The sequence below is a fragment of the Hyperoodon ampullatus genome, assembly GCF_949752795.1.
Source record: "Hyperoodon ampullatus genome assembly, chromosome: 6".
Classification (NCBI taxonomy): domain Eukaryota; kingdom Metazoa; phylum Chordata; class Mammalia; order Artiodactyla; family Ziphiidae; genus Hyperoodon; species Hyperoodon ampullatus.
In genome coordinates, this window is record NC_136919.1 from 18,060,820 (window position 1) to 18,082,045 (window position 21,226).

General features: G+C 45.9%; 1 protein-coding gene across 1 annotated transcript in view; it reads right to left on the reverse strand.

Moving 5' to 3' along the window:
* Nucleotides 1–2,913: 2,913 nt before the first annotated feature.
* PAPPA (pappalysin 1) overlaps nucleotides 2,914–21,226 on the reverse strand; it is a gene marked incomplete at both ends in the record, with an annotated part of 252,378 nt that continues 234,065 nt past the window's right edge. Inside the window, one exon of the mRNA XM_079706315.1 lies at nucleotides 2,914–3,021. Coding sequence (XP_079562441.1) covers nucleotides 2,914–3,021 — 108 coding nt within the window. The remainder of the gene's footprint in view (nucleotides 3,022–21,226) is intronic.

A 21,226-nucleotide genomic window follows, 5' to 3' on the forward strand; every position in this document is an offset into this window, starting at 1 on the left:
CCTCCAAGTGCTTTAGGACCTCTGAGCTGCTGACAGACAACAGTGTTTCAGAGCTTCCTCCTTGTGAGTACTCCACTGTCCTAAACTGGAGATGATGATCAGGGGATGAGATACTGAGTTTATCCCCAGAAAGAAAACGAAACCGAGAATCAGTGCGTTGCATGAACAGAGCTGACTGTCCTCCACTAAGGTTTGAGAAGGGCCTATTAATGACACCTTGCATGTGGGCCCAAGGCTGGCTGTCAATCAAGCAGCCTCTCCCATGTAATATCCTTGGCAAATATGAATTTGTGAGTAACAGGTTTGAATGATGGCAAGGAGGAGACTGGAAGGCTCTTTGCTCATAAGGGCTCGATCAACCTGAGAATCTGAAGGTAGAAGTCAGCCTTCAGGAAACTTTTCTCAGCTGAAGTGTGTGTGCAAGTGAAGGAGGAAAGAGCATGAGAGTCGATCTCAGGGAAGCTGGTGAGGTTCTTCTGTGATTCCTGCCACCCCACCGTTAGACATGTTGTCTTTGGGTCTCCAACGCTTTGCACTACTTATTGATGTAAAAAAAGCAACTGGGAAGGCTGACTGTTATCTTTCTTAGTTTGTTCTTCCTAGCTAGCACCACCCAGGTTGATAACTCAGCTAGGGCAAAAGAGGGGCTTTAAGAGTTCCCAAGAGTTCTAAGATACTGGAGAGGGGTACAAAATGGGATCAATGCTTATATAATATTATTTTGCCAAGGATCGGTAATTAGAGGGAAAAAAAATGCCCTGAATATAAATGAGATATAAGTTTGTAAGAGGAAACATAAAGGATCTGAGCCAGGCCTTAACAGTGGAGAGCCTAGAACTCAATCTCAGAGTTTGTAATATGGTACAAGCCACACAAAACTACCTAAGCACTGCATCCTTATTTGTGGGCACCTGTGCAAAAAGCACCTTGATATATGTCTTAATATAACAGACCACAGATGGCCAATAGATATCTTCTCAAGTGTTCTTGATCAGTAGGTAATTGCTGTTGGGAGTGATACAGTAAGGTTTCTGAAGTTATTTTTGGTCCCTGGAAAAAGGGCTATAGCTGATTCACAATGCCTGCGTCAGATGCAGGAATAAGGAGGGTCAGCCCATGTGCCTAGTATTTTCCATTTCTACGCTAAACTTTGTTTTTGTTGCTTGTCTTCACTAGACTTGAGATGATCTGTAGCAATCTGTACGTGATATATCTAGTTTAGACACTCCCATCACCTCACTTTCTCAGTTTCAAAAATCACGTCAAACTTAAGCATTCTCTCCACCTCATTCTGGATTCATCTCTTCCCATATTAATTCAAAAGGAGTGGACAGGTTAACTGGCTGAACAGAGGCAAAGAGGACCCCAAAGAGGTGGAGGCTTCTATGCATGTTTGGCTAATTTCCTCTTAACTTTTGGAGGCTGAGCACAGGAGAGAGGGAAGGGCTGCCCAACCACAGGTGTGGCTGGGGTACCGGGAGCTGGAAGACTGTGGAAAGCACGATGGCCGTGCTGGGGTGCTGGGGACCGAGGCTGTGAACTCTTTGGCTTCCCTCTGACAGCCCCTCTGGAACACAGTCCAGACAGATCCCATCCGAGACGGCTGTCTGTTCCAGAACTCTAGCTACTCGGGGCAACAGTGAGGTCCTCAGACCCAAAGCCTGCTCTAGCCTGGAGGGGCAGGAAGCCTTGGGTAAGGATGATAACTCGAGTCCCTAAAATGCCAGCAGTCTCTGGAGCGCTCCAACACCATAGAAATTTAACACTGTTCCACCTGGTTATAAAACCTAACACTGGCTTAGACATTCTGGACTCTCAGGGAGGGTTCCAGCATCTTAAGTCCCTCTGCTCCCTTCCAGAATGAGAGGCTCCCCCCCTCCATGGGGGACTTCACTTCTCACCATGTGGGCCTATGAGGGGGTCTTCTCTTGCAGAAGGGCTAAGAGGTGAGGAGCTGTGGAAAAATGTGGGTCACTTTTAAGGCAGACTGTTTGGTTGTGTGGGGTTTTTCCTAACCTAGTCCTACCATCTTGGGGTACTCAATGTATAGGATAGAGCAGCTGGAAAAGTAGCAGCAAATGTGGTCCCAAGGCAAGATTTGGGGAATGGGAGGGATATTATGGCCTCAAGCCTCAAGCAGGGGGCTGTTATAATACCTTGACATTGCAATCCTAAACCATTTCCAGCTTGGCCTCGAACCCTGGAGTTGGGGTAAAAATCCCCCATGGCAGCGGAAGAATTTGGGGGCTTTGCATACCTTGGATTCTTTACCTCTTCCTGGGTCCTACTTCCCTAGAAGGTAGGTGATCAGAGACCATTTCACTTCCAATCCCAAAGGACTGCACACTTGTGCACACCTTAACGTATTTTAAGCCACAGGGTGTGAGCTATCTTAGCATTTCAACACTTGGTCTTGGCAGTTTCTGTAACTCTCTTTCTCCCAAGAACAGTGTTGGCTAGGAGCTTGGGAGAGGAAAGACTGAGTCTGCCCCAGTCTCTCTCTGCTCAGTCTCCAAAACTGCCCTCACGCGGATGTTTGCATGGGTGCGTACGCAGGCATGCCTACCAACCACAGATGGGCACACTCCTAGATACATAACTCCTAGATACATGTTTCTTGCTGTGGTCGTGTGACAAACGGTTAGAATTTTAGGAGGCTCAGGGACTGCACGCCGTATATGCAATCCATCTAAGACTTTGGGATGGGATTCCATTCCATCATTCAACATGGCGAGACTTGGTTCACGTGCCCCCACTACGAGTCCTTCCTGGGTGAAATTAAAGGCAGACCGGTTGGGTGCTAAGGATCCCTGGTGTGGAGAGGCCATTCCGTTGAGCAGCTGACTGTGAAATCAATACCAAAGGGATGCGGGTCCTGGCATTGGGAATTCTTCGACAACTCCTTGTCCTTCCTTAGCCATGGCTGTATCCTCGGAGGTCTTTCCGGCTGTGTTCTTGGGCCTGGGGGTCGCGACAAGCACAGTCACCCTGTAGGTCACAAGACATAGGGAAGGGGGTGACCTGCAGAGAGAAAGGTAGAAGAAGTGAGCCAGGTGGTTGAGGCCGAAGCAGCAAATTCCAGGGAGGCAGTGCAGGGCAGAGGGCAGATCACTGGATTTGGGGAGCAGCAGATTCAAGATCAAGACATGGCTCTGCTTCTTACTAGCCCTGTGATAACTTTTATCAAGGTCACCGTGGTCATTCTCATAGCACTTCCCATTTTCCGGGGCATTTATTACAGGTCAGGCAAAGTGCTAAATGCTTTCCCAACAGGAAAACACTGAATCCTTTGACAACTCTATAAGATAGACACTAAAACAATCACCCTTTTATAGAAGGAGAAACTGAGGCACAGAAGGGGCAGGCATTTGCCCAAAGTAAAGTAATAAGTGACAAATCTAGTATTTAAAGTAGGCCAAGCAACCTCCCCCTGAGCCCCAGGTTCCTAGCTGTGGAATCAGTAGAATAAGACAGACCTTGCACTGTGGACTCTGAGGGCCGAAGGAAATCATGGGTGAAAAATTGTAATGTACTACACCAGAGTTGGTTCATAGACTTGTACAATGGAGTATCTAACTTATAGGGCTGTTGTGGTGATCAAGTGATATAAAGGATGTGACAAGGTCTTTTAAGAAAACATAACTCTCTGCATATATTGGTAATTTTGATTTTGAGAGGCAATGATGAAAACAACAAAAGCATTTGTCAGTAAGCTCAGACGACCTTCTAGGGGGCTGAAATCCTGGTGGGGAACATTTCACAGGGAGACTTTTGCAGAAAATTTGGTTGAAGGATCTCGGGAGCAGATTTCAGCATGAGAAAAAGCGAGAGGCATACAACATGACGATTCGATATATGTATATATTACGAAGGTTGGCAAAAACATTTAAAAAGAAAAAGTGAGAGGCCCAAGTTTCAGTTCCCAGTCCATCCCTTCACACGCGGTGTGACCTCGGGCTGGCTGGCCTTTCTAGAAACCGCGAGAAAGAGCCCAGTAGAGTCAATGTCCTCCCCACCCAGCGGAGGATCTGTCTTTCCAAAGAGCACAGTGCTGTCCCTGCTTGAGCCCCAGCCTGGGCTGACGCGAGTGGATTTCACCTCATTGCATCATGACATTTGCATATAACTTTCCCCAGAGGGTCCCCCATCTGCACAGATGGATTTAATGACCTCTTTTGCCTCCTGCCTGGGGAAGGGTCTCGAGTGCTCCCACAGGCCTGGAGAGCATCTTTGTCTCTCTAGCTTGTGGGCTCATCTCTATCATTCTTCTTCTCTCTGCCCCTGTGCCCACCCTCCCTCTTTCCCTCCCTCCCATCCATCTTTCCCTCCCAACCTCTCTCCACCCTGCAACTTTTCCACAATTTAAAATGTAGGAATGAACAGGAAGATTGAAGTATAAGCCCCAGCTCGCTAACTGACGTGTGACCTTGAGCATGTGACAATTTCTCTGAGCCTCAGTCAACTCCGTCATGAAATGGGAGTGATGAAAGCACACACCTCCACAGGTGGTGACAAGGGGTAGTGAACTAACCAATGAAAAACCCCTAGCAGGCAGTGCGTGCCGCAGGCCTGGCGCTCCGCTCTCTCACTTAGCGAGACGGGGACTGTGTCAGCCTTGTTCATTCTTGTTTCCCCAGGGCCTAAGCCACAGAATACGAATGCAGGCCTGTTTGCTTCTCCATCTCTCTCCGACTCTCTCACCGTGCTCAGGCTAGTGCACTTGTTTCTCTTGTCCATTTAAGCTCACAGGTGCGTGATGCCGTGGTGAGTATCCCCAGAGCTGCTTCCATGCAGAGCCTGCCTTGCTTACAACTGCTCACTGTGCCCTATTCAGGACACTTCCTAGCCTCCATGCCTATGCAGAGGTGGTACCGTCTGATCTAGAGTATTCTTCTGCAATCTCTTCATCTCTAAGAGAAGCAGAGAATGTTAGAATAGGAAGAGACCTAGAGAAAACCCTCCAGTCCACGTGGGGAAACTGAGGGCAGAGCCACGTCCAAATCTAACAGCTGAGGTCCAGTGGGGAGACCACCACCACGTGAGCCGAGAGGCCTGGATTAGCATCCTCATTTGCCTCATACGCGCTGAACAACTTCGGGAAAAACTTTTGGGCAAAACCCCTTCACCGCCATCCCCCTGAGTTTCTGCGTCTACAAAAGGGTGATTGAAAAAAAAATGTATTTCATATGGTCGTGAGCAAAGATGAAAGAGGCAAAAACCCGTCCTCCTGCCCATGCTAACATTAAGATGACCCAGTTACCGCTCATGTCTTCTGCACAGTTAGTTTTCTCTGCAACTAAGTCTTTCCCATTGGGCTCCTCGATTCGTTAGGGACGTGGCTTCACATCTGGTCTCTGTCTTATGCTCCCTGCTGTGCCTCGCACAGGCAAACGTGCAACAGATTCTCTCTCTCAGAATAAGACACAAAGTCCTTAGCAAGAGTTCAAGGCCTTGCATGCTCTCCACACACTTCTCGGACCTCACCTGGTTCCCTTTGCCCCCTCGCTCTCTGTGGCTGTATTTACTGGCTCCTCAGATACTCCCAGTGTTTTCCTGCTTTTTTCAGCCGTTCCTGTTCCTCCCGGCTCCTGCTCTTTCCTGGCCAGCTCCCCTTCCTGTGCCAGGTCTTATCTCAAGCACCACCTCCTCCCTCGTCAGTCTGACCAAAGACGGCACCGTCACGCTCATCCCATATCCCATCCTCCTCTCCTTACACCACGCTTGTATGGAATCACTTCTGCACTCGTATGCCAGGGCAGTCTGGGCAGGGACCATGTCTGTCTGTTGTTGAACTGAGTCTTTATCTACCATATGGCAGGCATTCGGTGGACCCACAGATGGAGCGACATATGAATGCAGAAATATACAGGAAAAATACAAGTCATGGGGCCTCTGTTCTTGCACGCATGTGCTGTGTGACTTTGTACAAGTTACCTCCCCTCTCTGGGCTTCAGGTTCCCTATCTATCTGTACATTAAGAGTTGATTTTAATGATCTCTACCTTCTCTTCTGTCTGAAAATCCTTCACAGTCTGAGAAAGGCAGAAGGCAATGCCCTGGGCAGAAAAGATGGAGAAGTGCAGACTTTCTCCACAGCTTTGTGTCTTACACGTTCCCCTTTCTGCCATCCCCAGTTCCACTGGCTTCTCCAAAGCTACCGGCTGGCAGGGCCCTACACCCGTTAGCTTCTTAGGCCCGTCTGGCCAGTCTGGCTGTGAGAGCATAGTGTGACCATTTGCTTTCCTCCCTGCGCCAGCCCAGGGAGTTTCAGCGTTTCCCTAAAGAAATGGATCTGGAACCTAAGGGAAGAAATTTCAGTCAGAACACAACGAAGTCTAGAAGGTTTGGTCTCAGGGAAAAGAAAGATCCAGGTTCTCCTTGTGGCCCCCCCACACGCTTGTAAACGCAGCTGCGTCTACTGAGCCCTCACTAGGGGCCTGGGAGGCAGCACTGGTGGAGGTCCCCGTGCAGAGGACCCGCACCGGCACCTTGCCCTTCCTCTCGCTTCTCCGTGAACTGCCTGTTCAGGGCCTGCCTCGGTGGGGTGGGGGGGCGGGCCTCCTCTCCTCCCAGGCATCTTCACCGAGGGCCTACAATGGGGAAGAGAGGGTGGAGATCGCCAGCCCCGCCCACTCCCCCAGGTGCTCCCAGATCTGACCTGGAAGAGACGGGGAAGCCTGTCTGTCCAGGTTCGAGGCTGTGAACACCACGGTACACACACACACACACACACACACGCGGGCACCTCCGGAGGCTGTCCGCGTCTTGGGTGATTCCCATGTGCTAGCTCATGGGTTCCACACAGCCTCGGAAGGCTTACAGATGGGAAAATAGAGGCTTCAGAATGTTTAAAAAGAAAGGAACTTGCCCCGGGCCTCACTTAGTAGATGCTGCAGGATTCTAACCCCCGCTCCAAACACTGAGAGCTTGTCAGCAAGTGAGCGTAAGGGGAAGGCACCTCTTCACACCCCGGCCAGGCTGACTGCCCCGTGGTCTGTTTAACAGCCACTGGCCTTTTATCCCTTATTTAGTGCCCAGCACCCAGTTACTCTTCCCAGCAACACTAATAAGGCAGCTATTCTTACTATCCTTGTTTTATGTCTTTTAGAGGAAACGAAGATGCAAAGCGGTGAGTCACTGGCTTGGCAGGGGGCTTGGGATCTGCACCCATTTGTAACCGCCCCTCGGCACCACCCCCACAAGGCAGGTAGAACAGGAGTCACAGGGTCCCCTTTTCATAGAGGGAGAAACTGATATGGAGAGAAGAGTCCCATCCCGATAAAGCCGGCTCTCAGCCCGATTCCCAGATTCCCCAAGCAGCTTCCCACCTTATCCCCCAGACGGCCTCCCAAGAAAACCTACCACCCACAGCACCGATGCCACGGTGGCCAGTTTGCATCTGGGATTCCCAGCACCATGCGGCCAGGCTGTCCCATAAATGGCTTGGCCACCCACTCTGGGATTCTGTCAACAAGCCCAGGTCGGTGACTAAAGGCCAGGATTCTCTCTTTTTCCTCTAGGCTGGAGATGGTGCTCAGCACAGGGGTTTCTCCCAGTGGGTGAGCTGCCCAGGATAACACCTCCACCCGCGTGTGTGAGCGGCTCAGGAATGCAGCCTGGCAAACGCCACAGGGCCCTGGCTGAAGGTCTGTCTGAGGCTGGATTCTGACTCAGACTCAACAGGGAGGTCACAGGCAGAGACAGTGCCGTGCGGGGCAGCAGGAGGCGTCCTGCGCTGACGGTCAGAAAGCCTGGCTGTCCACCCACCCACCGTGGGGTTCTGCGTGAGTCACTTTACCACAGTGAGTCTGGGGGTCTTCATAGTGTTGGTGGAAAGACTTGATGACATCAAGTAGACCAAGGCCTGATGCTGAGGATGAGGGCTCCCCTGCAAGCTCCTTTGGCGTAGGGTAGATCTGTGCCTGGCACGGGGCATGCAGCAGTCAGTGAACACAGAAGCTTGTTTAAACGTGGATAAGTGGAGGAGAGAATGGAGAAAAAGCATGGGTAAAGTGGAGGAACACACCAGGCTAGATGAGAAGGAGACTTGGGTTTGATTCCTTGCACTGTTAGTCATGTAGTAGTGTATGCTAGTAGGCAAGTTACTTCTTTTGGCCGGGGGGGGAAGGGGGGGACTTCAGTTTGTCTGTCTGTAAAATGGGGGAAATAACAGTCCTGCCACAGAGAAGTATTTTGGATAAAGTATAAAATTCAAGTAAAAGCACTTGCACAGTGCATGGTGTATAGTATGTGCTCAGTAAATAATGCTAGTGGTGGTGATGGCATTGACAATGGATAATAATTTGGGGGGGGGGGATAGAAAGGTCTGATTCCTTTCATAGGATCAAGTTGAAATAAGTGTTTAATTCACCCACAGGAAAAAGTCAAAGCTACACCCCAAATGGGGGAAATCATAATACTCCAGAAAGCAGTGAATTTTGGACAAGGAGATTAGTCTACTTTGCTTAGTCATTTGCCTGTTATCTCTTAGTAATCTTACAAGTTGAGCACAACCGTCCCCTCTTCCAGGAAGCCTTTTAGGATCCTCTAGGCTGGTTCAGTGCTTAAAATCACTGAATACCCCCACTGCTCCCCGGATATGGTTCAAATTCCCCAGCATGGTGTATAAAAGCCTTGCTCATGCCCCTAGTCTCACCTCTCACCCGTTCCCCTCTTGCAGTGTGCTCTAGCCACATTCAGGGATTAGGGTTTCCTTAATGTGTTCCCTTGTTCTGGGTTTTTCACAGCCTCTGCCCTCTACCAGAAATACTCTTTTCTCTCATCTTTATCTCTGGCTCTCCTCCTCCTCCTTTTACCTGAGTAAGACCTACTGCACCTTCCATGTCTCACCTCTGATGCTGCCTTCTCTAGGAAGCTACGTTGACGCTCCTCAATTGCTGTGTCTCCATTAGCATTTACTGTGCTCTTAACGCCTGGCCACTGGTCCCCAAGATATGAACACAGCATGGATAGGCCCAGGTCCATCTTGCTCATGGCCTAGCACAGTATCTGTCACACAGCAGGTTCTCAACAGTGGGGTACACCAGAACTTGGGATATAACAGTGATCAAAATAAATGCACCTTCTTGCTCTCATGAAATTTTCATGCCAGCAGCAAGAGGTATAGAGATTGCCAGACAATAAATAATAAATACCTTTTACAGTATGTGCCCAAGTGATGTGTTATGGAAGGAAGAAAGCATGGAAGCCAAGGTAAATGGGTGTGGGAGTGCCAGAGGTGATGTAAGGTGGGTGGTCAGGGTGGGGCACATTGAGATCACAACACTTGGGCAAAGACTTGGAGTGAGTCATGAGGATGAATGGAGAAGAATGTTCTCGGCCAAAAGAACAGCTAATGGTGAAGACTGGAAGGTAGGAGGATGCCTGGCCTGTGTGCGGGACGGCAAGGAGTCCAGAGGGTTGGGGTGAGGTGGAGCAAGGCACCCGTGGTGGGGGGTGAGGGCAGAGAGGTCTGGGGGTGGGCAGGCCATCAGGAGGACTGGTTTTCACTCCGGTAAAACGGAGGGGCACGGAAGGGCTGTGCATAGAGGCGTGAGGCTGCCTGACTTCTTTTCTGATGACCATTCTGGCTGCTAAGCTGAGATGTTAGAGCTGTTGACGTATATCCCCAACTCTGCAACTCAACATCCAACCCTTTATCAGCTCTGCTAAGACGGCTGCTTTCCATCTGATGCTTTTGATTATCTTCCCATATGTTATAGGATCGCTAGCCTCCTTGGACCAATGGGCTACGTTTGGGTTTCATGCCCTTTCTCAAGAAACCAGGTTTTCACTCAGATTAGCAAAGGCACGTGGCAACCCTCCATTTAATGTCACCAGTTGGGTGTGCCGTCCTGTGCTGAAACATGCTCCTGGGCTTATTTCCTTCATTCTGCCCCGATCAGCCCTCAGGCTCCTGTTCACTCACCACCTCACCCAGGAAGCCCTGTGGAGGGTCCTTAGACATGAATCTAATCCAAACATCAAGAGAGAAAAACCTAAGGTGAACCTGGCCTGCCCAAGGCCTCAGAGCTAAGTTGTCGAACTGGGGCTGCATCCCGACTCCCCAGACATCTTCCAGAATCAGTCTCTGCAGCCGCCCAAGACATGACCGTAACCAGCGTTCCAGGCCACCACGCCTTAGAAAGCCCTGGTATGTCCAATATTTTAAGGTTGTCTCTCCTTCCTCCCTTACACCCCCCAACACATGCTTACTTAGAATGATTCCAATTAGAAATGAATATGTTTTTGTTATTGTTACGAGGGGAAACTGTTGAAGCAACCGTTCTGGAAATGTGCTCTGTATTCTAGACTCGGGGCTCCAACAGGAAAATAATAAGCTGGCATGTGAGCAGCTGAGTCCCTCCTCTTCCTGCCTGCCTTGAGCTGCACACAGGTGTCTGGGCAGGAAGCTGGTCACCCCTGTCGGATGGAGTTTCCTGCACTGTCTTGCTCTTGTCGGCTAGCGGGGCCCAGGTCACCCCACAAGGCAGACGTGGGGAACAGCTGGTGTCTATACAGACAAACAAGGGGAGGAAGGCTGGAGAGAGCAGACAGACATCATTCTGGCCCAAGTGACAGGGAGGAGGCCCCAGCTCTGGGGACTGGGGAGAGGTTTAGGGGGAGAGGAGGCAGGAAGGAAGTCCAGGAGAAAGTGCTTAGCTCTGGGGCTGCAGTTCATACCTAGGACCCAGGCCAGGAGGACCAGGAAGCAAGAGGCCCATCCACTGAAGGAAGGGCACGGTGCAAGCCCATTGCAACTAGATGCTCAGAACGGGGGTTAGAGGCAGGTGCTGTGCGGCGCGGAGTCCCGAGCTTTGTGTCTCAGCTCTACCACTTACTGGCTGTATGGCCTCAACCCTTCTAAGCCTCAGCTGCATCATCTATAAGGTGAAGGTAAAAAAGACCACACCTACGACAGGGTTACTGTAGTGATGAAATGAAATGACACACGTAAGAAGAGATGACACTATGCTTGGTAAACAGTAAGCTCTCGAAAAACAGTAACTGCTGTTATTTGCTTGGAGGCAGGAAATCCTAAATCCTACACAGAGATCTGCCACCTGTACCAGTGATTCCACCTGAGTCTCAAATGTGTACTTTGTTGGATGGTTCTGGAGTCTAAAGGGAATAATATGCACAGAGGTTCTAACCCATGGCCCAGCACATGGTAAGTGCTCCATTACTGTCATTTGGGAAGGTGCATGAAGTCAGCCTGTGCTGTCAATGAGATTCTGAGCACCAGGCTCGGAGTTTACGGGCAGGGAACTTCCCACAATATGGAACTGGGGCCAAGGGTACAGGTGGGAATTGAACAGGCTAGCAGGTGAAGGGCAGGGGGAGGAGAGGAAGGAAGCCTGCCTGGGGCCCCTCTCCTGCCCTGAGAGGCTTCCTGCTCTGGAAGCGGGAGACAGAAACCAGGACTTTTTTGTGTTCAGGGGAAACTCCTATCTGGGTAGTCAGGATTGATTGGTAAGGCTGGGAGCCTCAGCTATTCCACCACCCTGTCGCTGCTGCTGCTGAGAAAAGCTGCTTTCTCCTTCTCAAGGGGAGGGGTCCCACACCCAGGGCTCCCTGGCTGTCTGGGTCCACAGTGAAATGTCTCCAACTGGAACAGGCAGGGTCACGCCCAGGCGCCCTAAGGACAAGGTTCTGTCCCCACCTGCTTTCCTCTTCTGAGACTCAGCCCCGTGCAGGAGAAAGAAAGAGCTGGGCTTGTGAGTCAGACAGAACTGGGTTCGAATCGGGGCCTTGGCACTTGCAGCCAATGAACTCAAAAAGTCCTGTAAGTAGTCTGAGCCCGAACTGGCTCCCCTGTGCAATGGGGCTAACAGCACCCTGCTGGGGTTGACATGAGCATTAAGAAGATAACAGAGGATGTGTGTCTGGCAGTGTCTGACGTGCGGCCGCTCACGTAGGGGTGTTCCATTTTATTATCTACTATCTACCTCTGTACAGCAGCTCACCGCAAGGAGAGTTGGTTGTGGATGAGAGAGTAGCAAGGTTCCAAGAAGTTGGAGTTTATGTAGACGTTAGATTGGGAAATTTAAATCGTAGGAGTATGACTATAATTCGAATCACCTTTCTCCTCCAGAAGTCAGATTTCCAGGAGCCTTGAATCTGAAGAAAGTTCCAAACACTTCTGAACAACAGCTAACTATGACAAAGCCACATGCACCATGAGAGAGGTCATCAGCCTAATACACAGGTCACACATAGTTCCAACAGCTGTCTCCACTCTGCCCCTAACCACTACTCCCCTTCACCAGCAAAGTTCCTACTCATTCTTTAGGTCTCAATGTAAATGTCTCCTCCTCAGGGAAGCTTTCTCTGACCTTCACACTGTTCTCCAAAAGATCCCACACCTCTCCTTCATTGTCCCTTCTGCAAAGGTAATTAAGTACATAGCTGTACACCTCACTGCTTAAAATCTGGCTCCCAAAACATACTGCGAGCTGTACAAGGGTAGGTATGGTGTCTGTCTGGACTCTACCAACCATGTGCACACAACCTGGTCCAGTGCTCAGCCCATAGAGATACTCCATGAACACACATCTCCTTTCACGGAGGGAGCCTGGTCACCGGCACTCTGAGGCCTAGGCCGACAGGAAGAAGCAACAATTTAAAGTGGGAGAAGGTAATCTTTTAACACAAAAATCCAAAATTGCATTTATAATGTGAGTCGAAAAGAAAAGGGGGGGAAAAAAAAAGACTAGGGAGCATATTCAGAACTAGCAAAAAGCTAACTAACTCTGGGTCCCTTAGTAAAGAGACAGCACTCATCTCAGGGCCCTGGAGCCTGAAATTGCTGCAGCTGAACCCAGTATAGAAGTAGAGTCAAAATGGCCATTTGAGAGCTATATCTATATCTATATATTCAAATGACCGTAATAATTTGGAATCTGCACCTGAACCTCAAGCATGACTTCATGTCCCTACCACATACTCCCTAGAAAGAACAATCCATTTAAGGAAGTTCCCCACTAAAATTAAATTAGTTTTATTTTTTAATGTCTTAGCATGTAAGTTATAGTTGGTAGGAAAATTCTTTTCATTGGAGCTGCTCTTTCTCCAGCCGATGGTGTCAGGTGAATAACATTTCATAATTCTACACAAACTTCTTTTTAAAACACAAACCCCATTCATTGTCTGTTCACTGTTAAAGTGGCTGACTCCAAGGGAGTGAAAGAGACACACTGTGTTCCTTTGGTAACAGGTATCAAGGGCCTTAAAAATGCTCACACCTGGAGGGGGGATGGAGACAGTGGAAGAGCAGGACGTGGAGCTCACCTTCTCCCACAAAACATTAAAAAATACATCTACAAGTAGAACAATTCTCACAGAACAGCTACCAAATGTTGACGGAAGACCTCAGACTTCCAAAAAGACAAGAAAACCTCCACATAACCAGGTAGGACAAAAGAAACAAGAAAAAGAAGGAATCTGGATGGGGCCTGAGCCCCAGGGAGGGAGCTGTGAAGGAGGAAAGGTTTCCACATGCTGGGAAGTATCCTCCCCAGCGGGGAGAGCAGACTGGATGGAGGGGGTGGTTCAGAGCCTAGGAGGAGAGCACAGCAACTAGTTTGCAGAAGGCAAAATGGAGCATAAGCTGCACAGAAGGTCAGCACCACCGCCTTGTGATCCGTAGCCTAAAACACCTCTCTGTTAGTGCAGGTGGGGGCTGGGTGCAGAAGCTCAGGCTTCAGAGGTCAGACCCAAGGAGAGAACCAGGGCTGGCTGTCTGGAAACAGCCTGAAGGAGCTGGACTGTGGCAACCAAGGGTATACTCAGAAGAAGACTGGGCCCACCAGAGAATCAAGGCACCATTATTGGGGGGGGGGGCGCATGAGGAGAGGGGTGGGACCACCATAAGAGCTTCTTTCCCTGTGAGCATTCCCAGGCAACAGGACACCACCTACAGGAACTCTGGGGGCAGGTGTGATTCACTGCCACCATCACGGGCTCCAGAGGCAGGCACAGGCCACCACTACGAGACCTGCACGCAGGAGCCTGGCCCTGTCCCCGATGTCCCAGGAGAACTCAGCACCCGCCCTTAGGAAATCTGCGAGCAGGCACCAGGCCCTACTGCCAGTGTCCCAGGAACGTACAAGGGCCGCTGTACCTGCATACCCGATATCAAGGGAATAACGGATAGCATATTCTGAGGAAAGAGGCACCAAGCATCCAAACTAAAAGCAGTCCCTCGACTCTGGAAAAGAGGGTGGAGTAGAAGGACTTGAGCTCACCTCCTCTCATGAAAACACCAACATCACAACTAACTGCTGGACAACCATCGATAAAGAAAGACTGGAACCTACCAAAAGAAGATATTTTACATTCAAAGACAAGCCACAATGAGACAGCAGGAGGGGCAGTTTCACAAGATAATCAAATCCCATACCTGCCAGGTGGGTGACCTACAAACTGGAAGGTAACTATATTGTAGAGGTTCTCCCACAAGAGAATCCTGAGCCTCACATCAAACTTCCCAGCCTGGGGGTCTGGCATCAAGAGGAAGAATCCCCAAAGCATTTGGCTTTGAAGGCCAGTGGGACTTGAGTGCAGGAGCTCCACAGGACTGGGGGAAACAGAGACTCCCCTTGGAGGGTACACACAAAGTTTCATGTACACTGGGACCCAGCACAAAGCAGTAACCCCATAGGAGCTGGGACTGGACCTTCCTTCGAGTCTTAGAGGGTCTCCTGGGGAGGCAGGGGTTCGCTGTGGCTCACTGGGCGGGGGTGGGGGGGAGAATAATATTGGTGGCAGAAGCCCCAGAGAATACTGATTGGTGTGAGCTCTCCCGGAGGTCCCCATTTTGGCATCACATCCTGGCCCTACCCAACAGCCTACAGTCTTCAGTGCTGGAACACATCAGGCCAAACAACCAGCAGGATAGGAACACAGACCCACCCATCAGCAGACAGGGTGCCTAGAGCCACCTATAAACACACCACTTGACACAGCCCTGCCCACCAGAGGAACAAGACCCAGCTCCACCCACCAGTGGGGAGACACCAGTTCCTCCCACCAGGAAGCCTGCACAAGCCTCAGGATCAATCTCAACCACCAGAGGGCACACAACAGAAGAGGAGCTGTAATCCTCCAACCAGCAGAAAGGAGACCACAAACACCCAAAGTTAGACAAAATGAGATGGCAGAGAAATGTTTCAGATGAAGGAACAAGATACAAACCTACAAGAACAACTAAATGAACAGGAGATAGATAGATAGGCAACCTACCTGAAAAACAGTTTAGAGTAATGACAGTAAAGATGATCCAAGATCTCAGAAAAAGAATGGAGGAACAGACAAAGAAGTTATGAGAGTGATTAACAAAGCGCTAGAAGGTTTAAAGAACAGACGAACAGAGATGAACAATACAATAACTGGAGTGAAAAACACACCAGAAGAAATCAACAGCAGAATAACTGAGGCAGAAGAACAAATAAGTGACCTGGAAGAAAGAATGATGGGAATCACTGCCATGGAACAGAATAAAGAAAAAGATGAAAAGAAATGAGAACTGTCTCAGAGACCTCTGGGACAACATTAAACACACCAACATTCACAGTATAGGGGGTCCCAGAAGGAGAAGAGAGAGAGAGAAAGGGCCTGGTAAAATATCTGAAGAGATTATAGCTGAAAACTTCCCTAACATGAGAAAGGAAACACTCAAGTCCAGAAAGTGCAGAGAGTCCTGAACAAGATAAACCCAAGGAGGAACACTCTGGGACATATTAATCAAACTGACAAAAATTAAAGACAAAGAATAAATATTAAAAGCAACAAATAACATACAAGGGAACCCCCATAAGGTTATCAGCTGATTTTTCAGCAGAAACTCTGCAAGCCAGAAGGGATTGGCAGGATATATTTAAAGTGATGAAAGGGAAGATCCTACAACCAAGATTATTCTACCCAGCAAGGATCTCATTCACATTCGACAGAGAAATCAAAAGTTTTACAGACAAGCAAAAGCTAAGAGAATTCACCACAAAAATCAGCTTTACAACAAATCCTAAACAAATTTCTCTAGGCAGAAAAGAAAAGGCCACAAAAAGATACAAGAAAATTACGAATGGGGAAGCTCCTGAGTAAACGCAAACATAAAGTAAAGGTAGGAAATCATCCACACACAAATATGATATAAAAATCAGCAGTCATGAGAAGAGAAGAGTACAAATGCAGGATATAGGAAATGCATTTGAAATTAAGAGAGCAGCAACTAAAAACAATCTTGTACATATAAAGACTGCTCTATCAAAACCTCATGGGAACCACAAACCAAAAATCTACAATAGATACACATACAAAAAAGAAAAAGCAATCCAAACACATCACTAAAGATGGTCATCAAATCACAAGACAAGAGAACAGAAGAGGAAGGGAGGAAAAAAGACCTTCAAAAACAAATCCAAAACAATTATCAAAATGTCAATAAGAACATTTATATTGAAAATTAATTTAAATGTAAATGGATTAAATGCTCCAACCAAAAGACATAGACTGGCTGAATGGATACAAAACCAAAACCTGCACATAAGCTGTCTACAAAAGACCCACTTCAGACCTAGGGACACATACAGACTGAAAGTGAGGGGATGGAAAAAGGTATTCCATGCAAATGGAAATCAAAAGAAAGCTGAAGTAGCAATACTTATATCAGACAAAACAGACTTTAAAATAAAGACTGTTACAAGAGACAAAGAAGGACACTACATAATGATCAAGGGATCAATCTAAGAAGAAGATATAACAATTGTAAATATATATGCACCCAACATAGGAGCACCTCAATATATAAGCCAGTGCTAACAGCCATAAAAGGAGAAATCAACAATAACACAGTAATAGTGGGGGACTTTAATACCCCACTCTCATCAATGGACAGATCATCCAGACAGAAAATCAATAAGGAAGCACAGGCCTTAAATGACACACATTAGAACAAATGGCCTTAACTGATATTTATGGAACATTCCATCTGAAAGCAGTAAAATACACTTTCTTCTCAAGTGCATATGGACGACTCCCCAGGATAGATAACATTTTGGGCCACAAATTAAGCCTTGGTAAATTTAAGAAAATTGAAATCATATCAAGCATCTTTTCCAACCACAACACTACTGGATTAGAAATCAAGTACAGGGAAAAAAACCTGTAAAAAACACAAACACATGGAAGCTAAACAATATGTTACTAAACAACCAATGGATCACTGGAGAAATCAAAGAGGAAATTAAAAAAAAAAAAAACCTAGAGACAAATGACAACAAAACACGATGGTGCAAAACCTTTGGGCTGCAGTAAAAGCAGTTCTAGGAGAGACGTTTAGAGCAATACAATCTTATCTCAGGAAACAAGAAAAATCTCAAGTAAGCAACCTAACCTTACACCTAAATTAACTACAGAAAGAGGGACAAGCAAAACCCAAAGCTAGTAGAAGGGAAGAAATCATAAAGATCAGAGCAGAAATAAATGAAATACAGATGAAGAAAACAATAGCAAAGATCAGTGAAACTAAAAGCTGGTTCTTTGAGAAGATGATAAACAAAATTGATAAACCTTGAGCCAGACTCATCAAGGAAAAAAAGGAGAGGACTCAAATCAATAAATTAGAAATGAAAAAGAAGTTACAACTGGCACCACAGAAATACAAAGGGTCATAAGAGACTACTACAAGCAACTATATGGCAATAAAATGGACAGCCTAGAAGAAATGGATAAATTCTTAGAAAGATACAACCTTCTAAGACTGAACCAGGAAGAAATAGAAAATATGAACAGACCAATCACAAGTACTGAAATTGAAACACTGATTAAAAAACTTCCAACAAACAGAAGTCCAGGACCAGAGAGCTTCACAGGCAAATTCTATCAAACATTTAGATAAGAATTAACGCCTATTATTCTGAAACTCTTCCAAAAAAATTGCAGAGGAAGGAACAATCCAAAGCTCATTCTATGAGGCCACCATCACCCTGATACCAAACTCAGACAAAGATACCACCAAAAAAGAAAATTACAGGCCAATATCACTGATGAACATAGATGCAAAAATACTCAACAAAATACTAACAAACAAAATCCAACAATACATTAAAAGGATCATACACCGGGATCAAGTGGGATTTATCCCAGGGATGCAAGGATTCTTCAATATCCATAAATCAATCAGTGTGATACACCACATTAACAGACTGAAGAATAAAAACCATATGATCATCTCAATAGATGCAGAAAAAGCTTTTGACAAAATTTAACACCCATTTAAGATCATGCTCTCCAGAAAAGCGGGAATAGAGGAAACTTAACATAATAAAGGCTATATATGACAAACCCACAGATAACATCATTCTCAACAGTGAAAATCTGAAAGCATTCCCTCTAAGATCAGGATGTCCATTGTCACTACTTCTATTCAACATAGTTTTGGAAGTCCTAGCCATGGCAATCAGAGAAGAAAAAGAAATAACAGGAATCCAAATTGGAAAGGAAGAAGTAAAACTGTCACTGTTTGCAGATGACATGATACTATACATAGAAAATCCTAAAGATGCTATCAGAAAGCTACTATATAGCTCATCAATGAATTGGGTAAAGTTGCAGGATACAAAATTAATACACAGATATCTCTTGCATTCCTATACACGAACAATGAAATCTCAGGAAGAGAAATTAAGGAAACAATCCCATTTACCATCGCACCAAAAAGAATAAAATACCTAGGAATAAACCTACCTAAGGAGACAAAAGACCTCTGCTCTGAAAGCTATTAAGATGCTGATAAAAGAAATCAAAGAGGACACAAACAGATGGAAGAATGTACCACATTCTTGGATTGGAAGGATCAATATATTCAAAATGACTATACTACTGAAGGCAATCTACAGATTCAGTGCAATCCCTCTCAAATTACCAATGGCATTTTTCACACAAGTAGAACAAAATTGTTTTTTTTTTTTTTAATTTATATGGAAACACCAAATAGCCAAAGCAACCCTCAGAAAGAAAAACAGAGCTGGAGGAATCAGGCTCCCTGACTTCATACTATACTACAAAGCTACAGTCATCAAAACAGTATGGTACGGACACAAAAACAGAAATATAGATCAACAGAATGGGATAGAAAGCCCAGAAGTAAACTCACACACCTCTGGTCAATTAATCTACGACAAAGGAGGCAAGACTATACAATGGAGGAAAGACAGTCTCTTCAATAAGTGGTGCTGAGAAAACTGGACAGCTATATGTAAAAGAATGAAAGTAGAACACTCCCTAACACCATACAGAAAAATAAACTCCAAATGGATTAAAGACCTAAATGTAAGACCGGATACTATAAAACTCTTAGAGGACAACATGGGCAGACCACTCCTTGACATAAATCGCAGCAAGATCTTTTTAGATCCACCTCCTAGAGTAATGAAAATAAAAACAAAAATAAACAAATGGGACCTAATTAAACTTAAAAGCTTCTGCACAGCAAAGGAAACCATAAACGAAATGAAAAGACAACCCACAGAATGGGAGAAAATATTTGCAAACGAAGTGACTGACAAGGGATCAATCTCCAAAATATACAAGGAGCTCATGCAGCTCTATGTCAAAAAAACAAGCAACCCAATCAAAAAATGGGCAGAAGAGCTAAATAGATATTTCTCCAAAGAAGACATACTGATGGCCAAAAAGCACATGAAAAGATGTTCAACATTACTAATTATCAGAGAAATGCAAATCAAAACTACAATGAGGTATCCTCACACTGGTCAGAATGGCCATCATCAAAAAGTCTACAAAAAATAAATGCTGGAGAAGGTGTGGAGAAAAGGGAACCCTCCCATACTGTTGGTGGGAATATAAATTGGTACAACCACTATGGAGAACAGTATGGAGCTTCCTTAAAAAAATTAAAAATAGAACTATCATATGATCCAGCAATCCTACTCCTGGGCATACAGCTGAAGAAAACCATAATCGGAAAGGGTACATGCACCCCAATTTTCATTGCAGCACTATTTACAATAGCCAAGACATGGAAGCAACCTAAATGTTCATTGACAGAGGAATGGATAAAGAAGATGTGGTACATATATACAATGGAATATTACTCAGCCATAAAAAAGAATGAACTAATGCCATTTGCAGCAATATGGATGGACCTATAGATTATTATACTAAGTGAAGTAAGACAGAGAAAGACAAATATCATGATATCACTCATATATGGAATCTAATTTTGAAAGATACAAATGAACTTATTTACAAAACAGCAACAGACTTACATATACTGAAAGCCAACTTATGGTTACCAAAGGTGAAATGTGGGGGGAAGCAATAAATCAGGAGCTTGGGATGAACACACACACATTACTATATATAAGACAGATAACCAACAAGGACCTACTGTATAGCACAGTGAACTCTATGCAATATTCTGTGATAACCTATATGAGAAAAGAATCTAAAGAAGAATGAATATATGTATATGTATAACTGAATCGCTTTGCTGTACACATGAAACTAATACAACCTTGTAAATCAACCTTGCCAATAAAATTAAAATATTACAAAAATGCTCACACCTTTTATCCTACTCATGTTAATTCCAAGAATCAGTTGTAAATGAATAATTAGATCTATAAAATATTTCTGTGTAAAGATGTTCATTAGCATCATTATCATTGTGAGAAAATGAAATAACCTAAAAGTTAAAATCAAAGTTGGAGATAAATGATTACATAAATTATTGTACATCACAACCATATACAAAGTATACTAACTATGTACAGCAAAAAATGCAACCAAAGAACACTGGAGCCAACCAGGAGATACAGTTACCGTTTTCCAATTTGAGTGTGTTTCTTGGGTCTTTCCCTGTTCACCCCTGTATTTTAGAATAGAGCATCTTTCTTGAAGGAACAAATTCTCTTAAGGACGCTACAGTATAAAGGGACTAGGATAGGAAGCCAGGAACCTTGCTCTATTTCTATCACTCACTATGCTACCTTGGACAAATCATTCCTCCTTTACGGGCCTCAGAGCCCCCATTAAGGAAACAAAAAGTTGGGACTAGATCATCACAGAGCCTATAGCCAAAATGACTGTGATTCTTTGCCCTTCACATCTCAAAACCAGTTTCCCCTCTTTAAAATGAGAGATAAGGTCAAATGTTTTTTCAGCTTAGAATATATATGAATATAAAAATAGAAATAGTTCAGAGA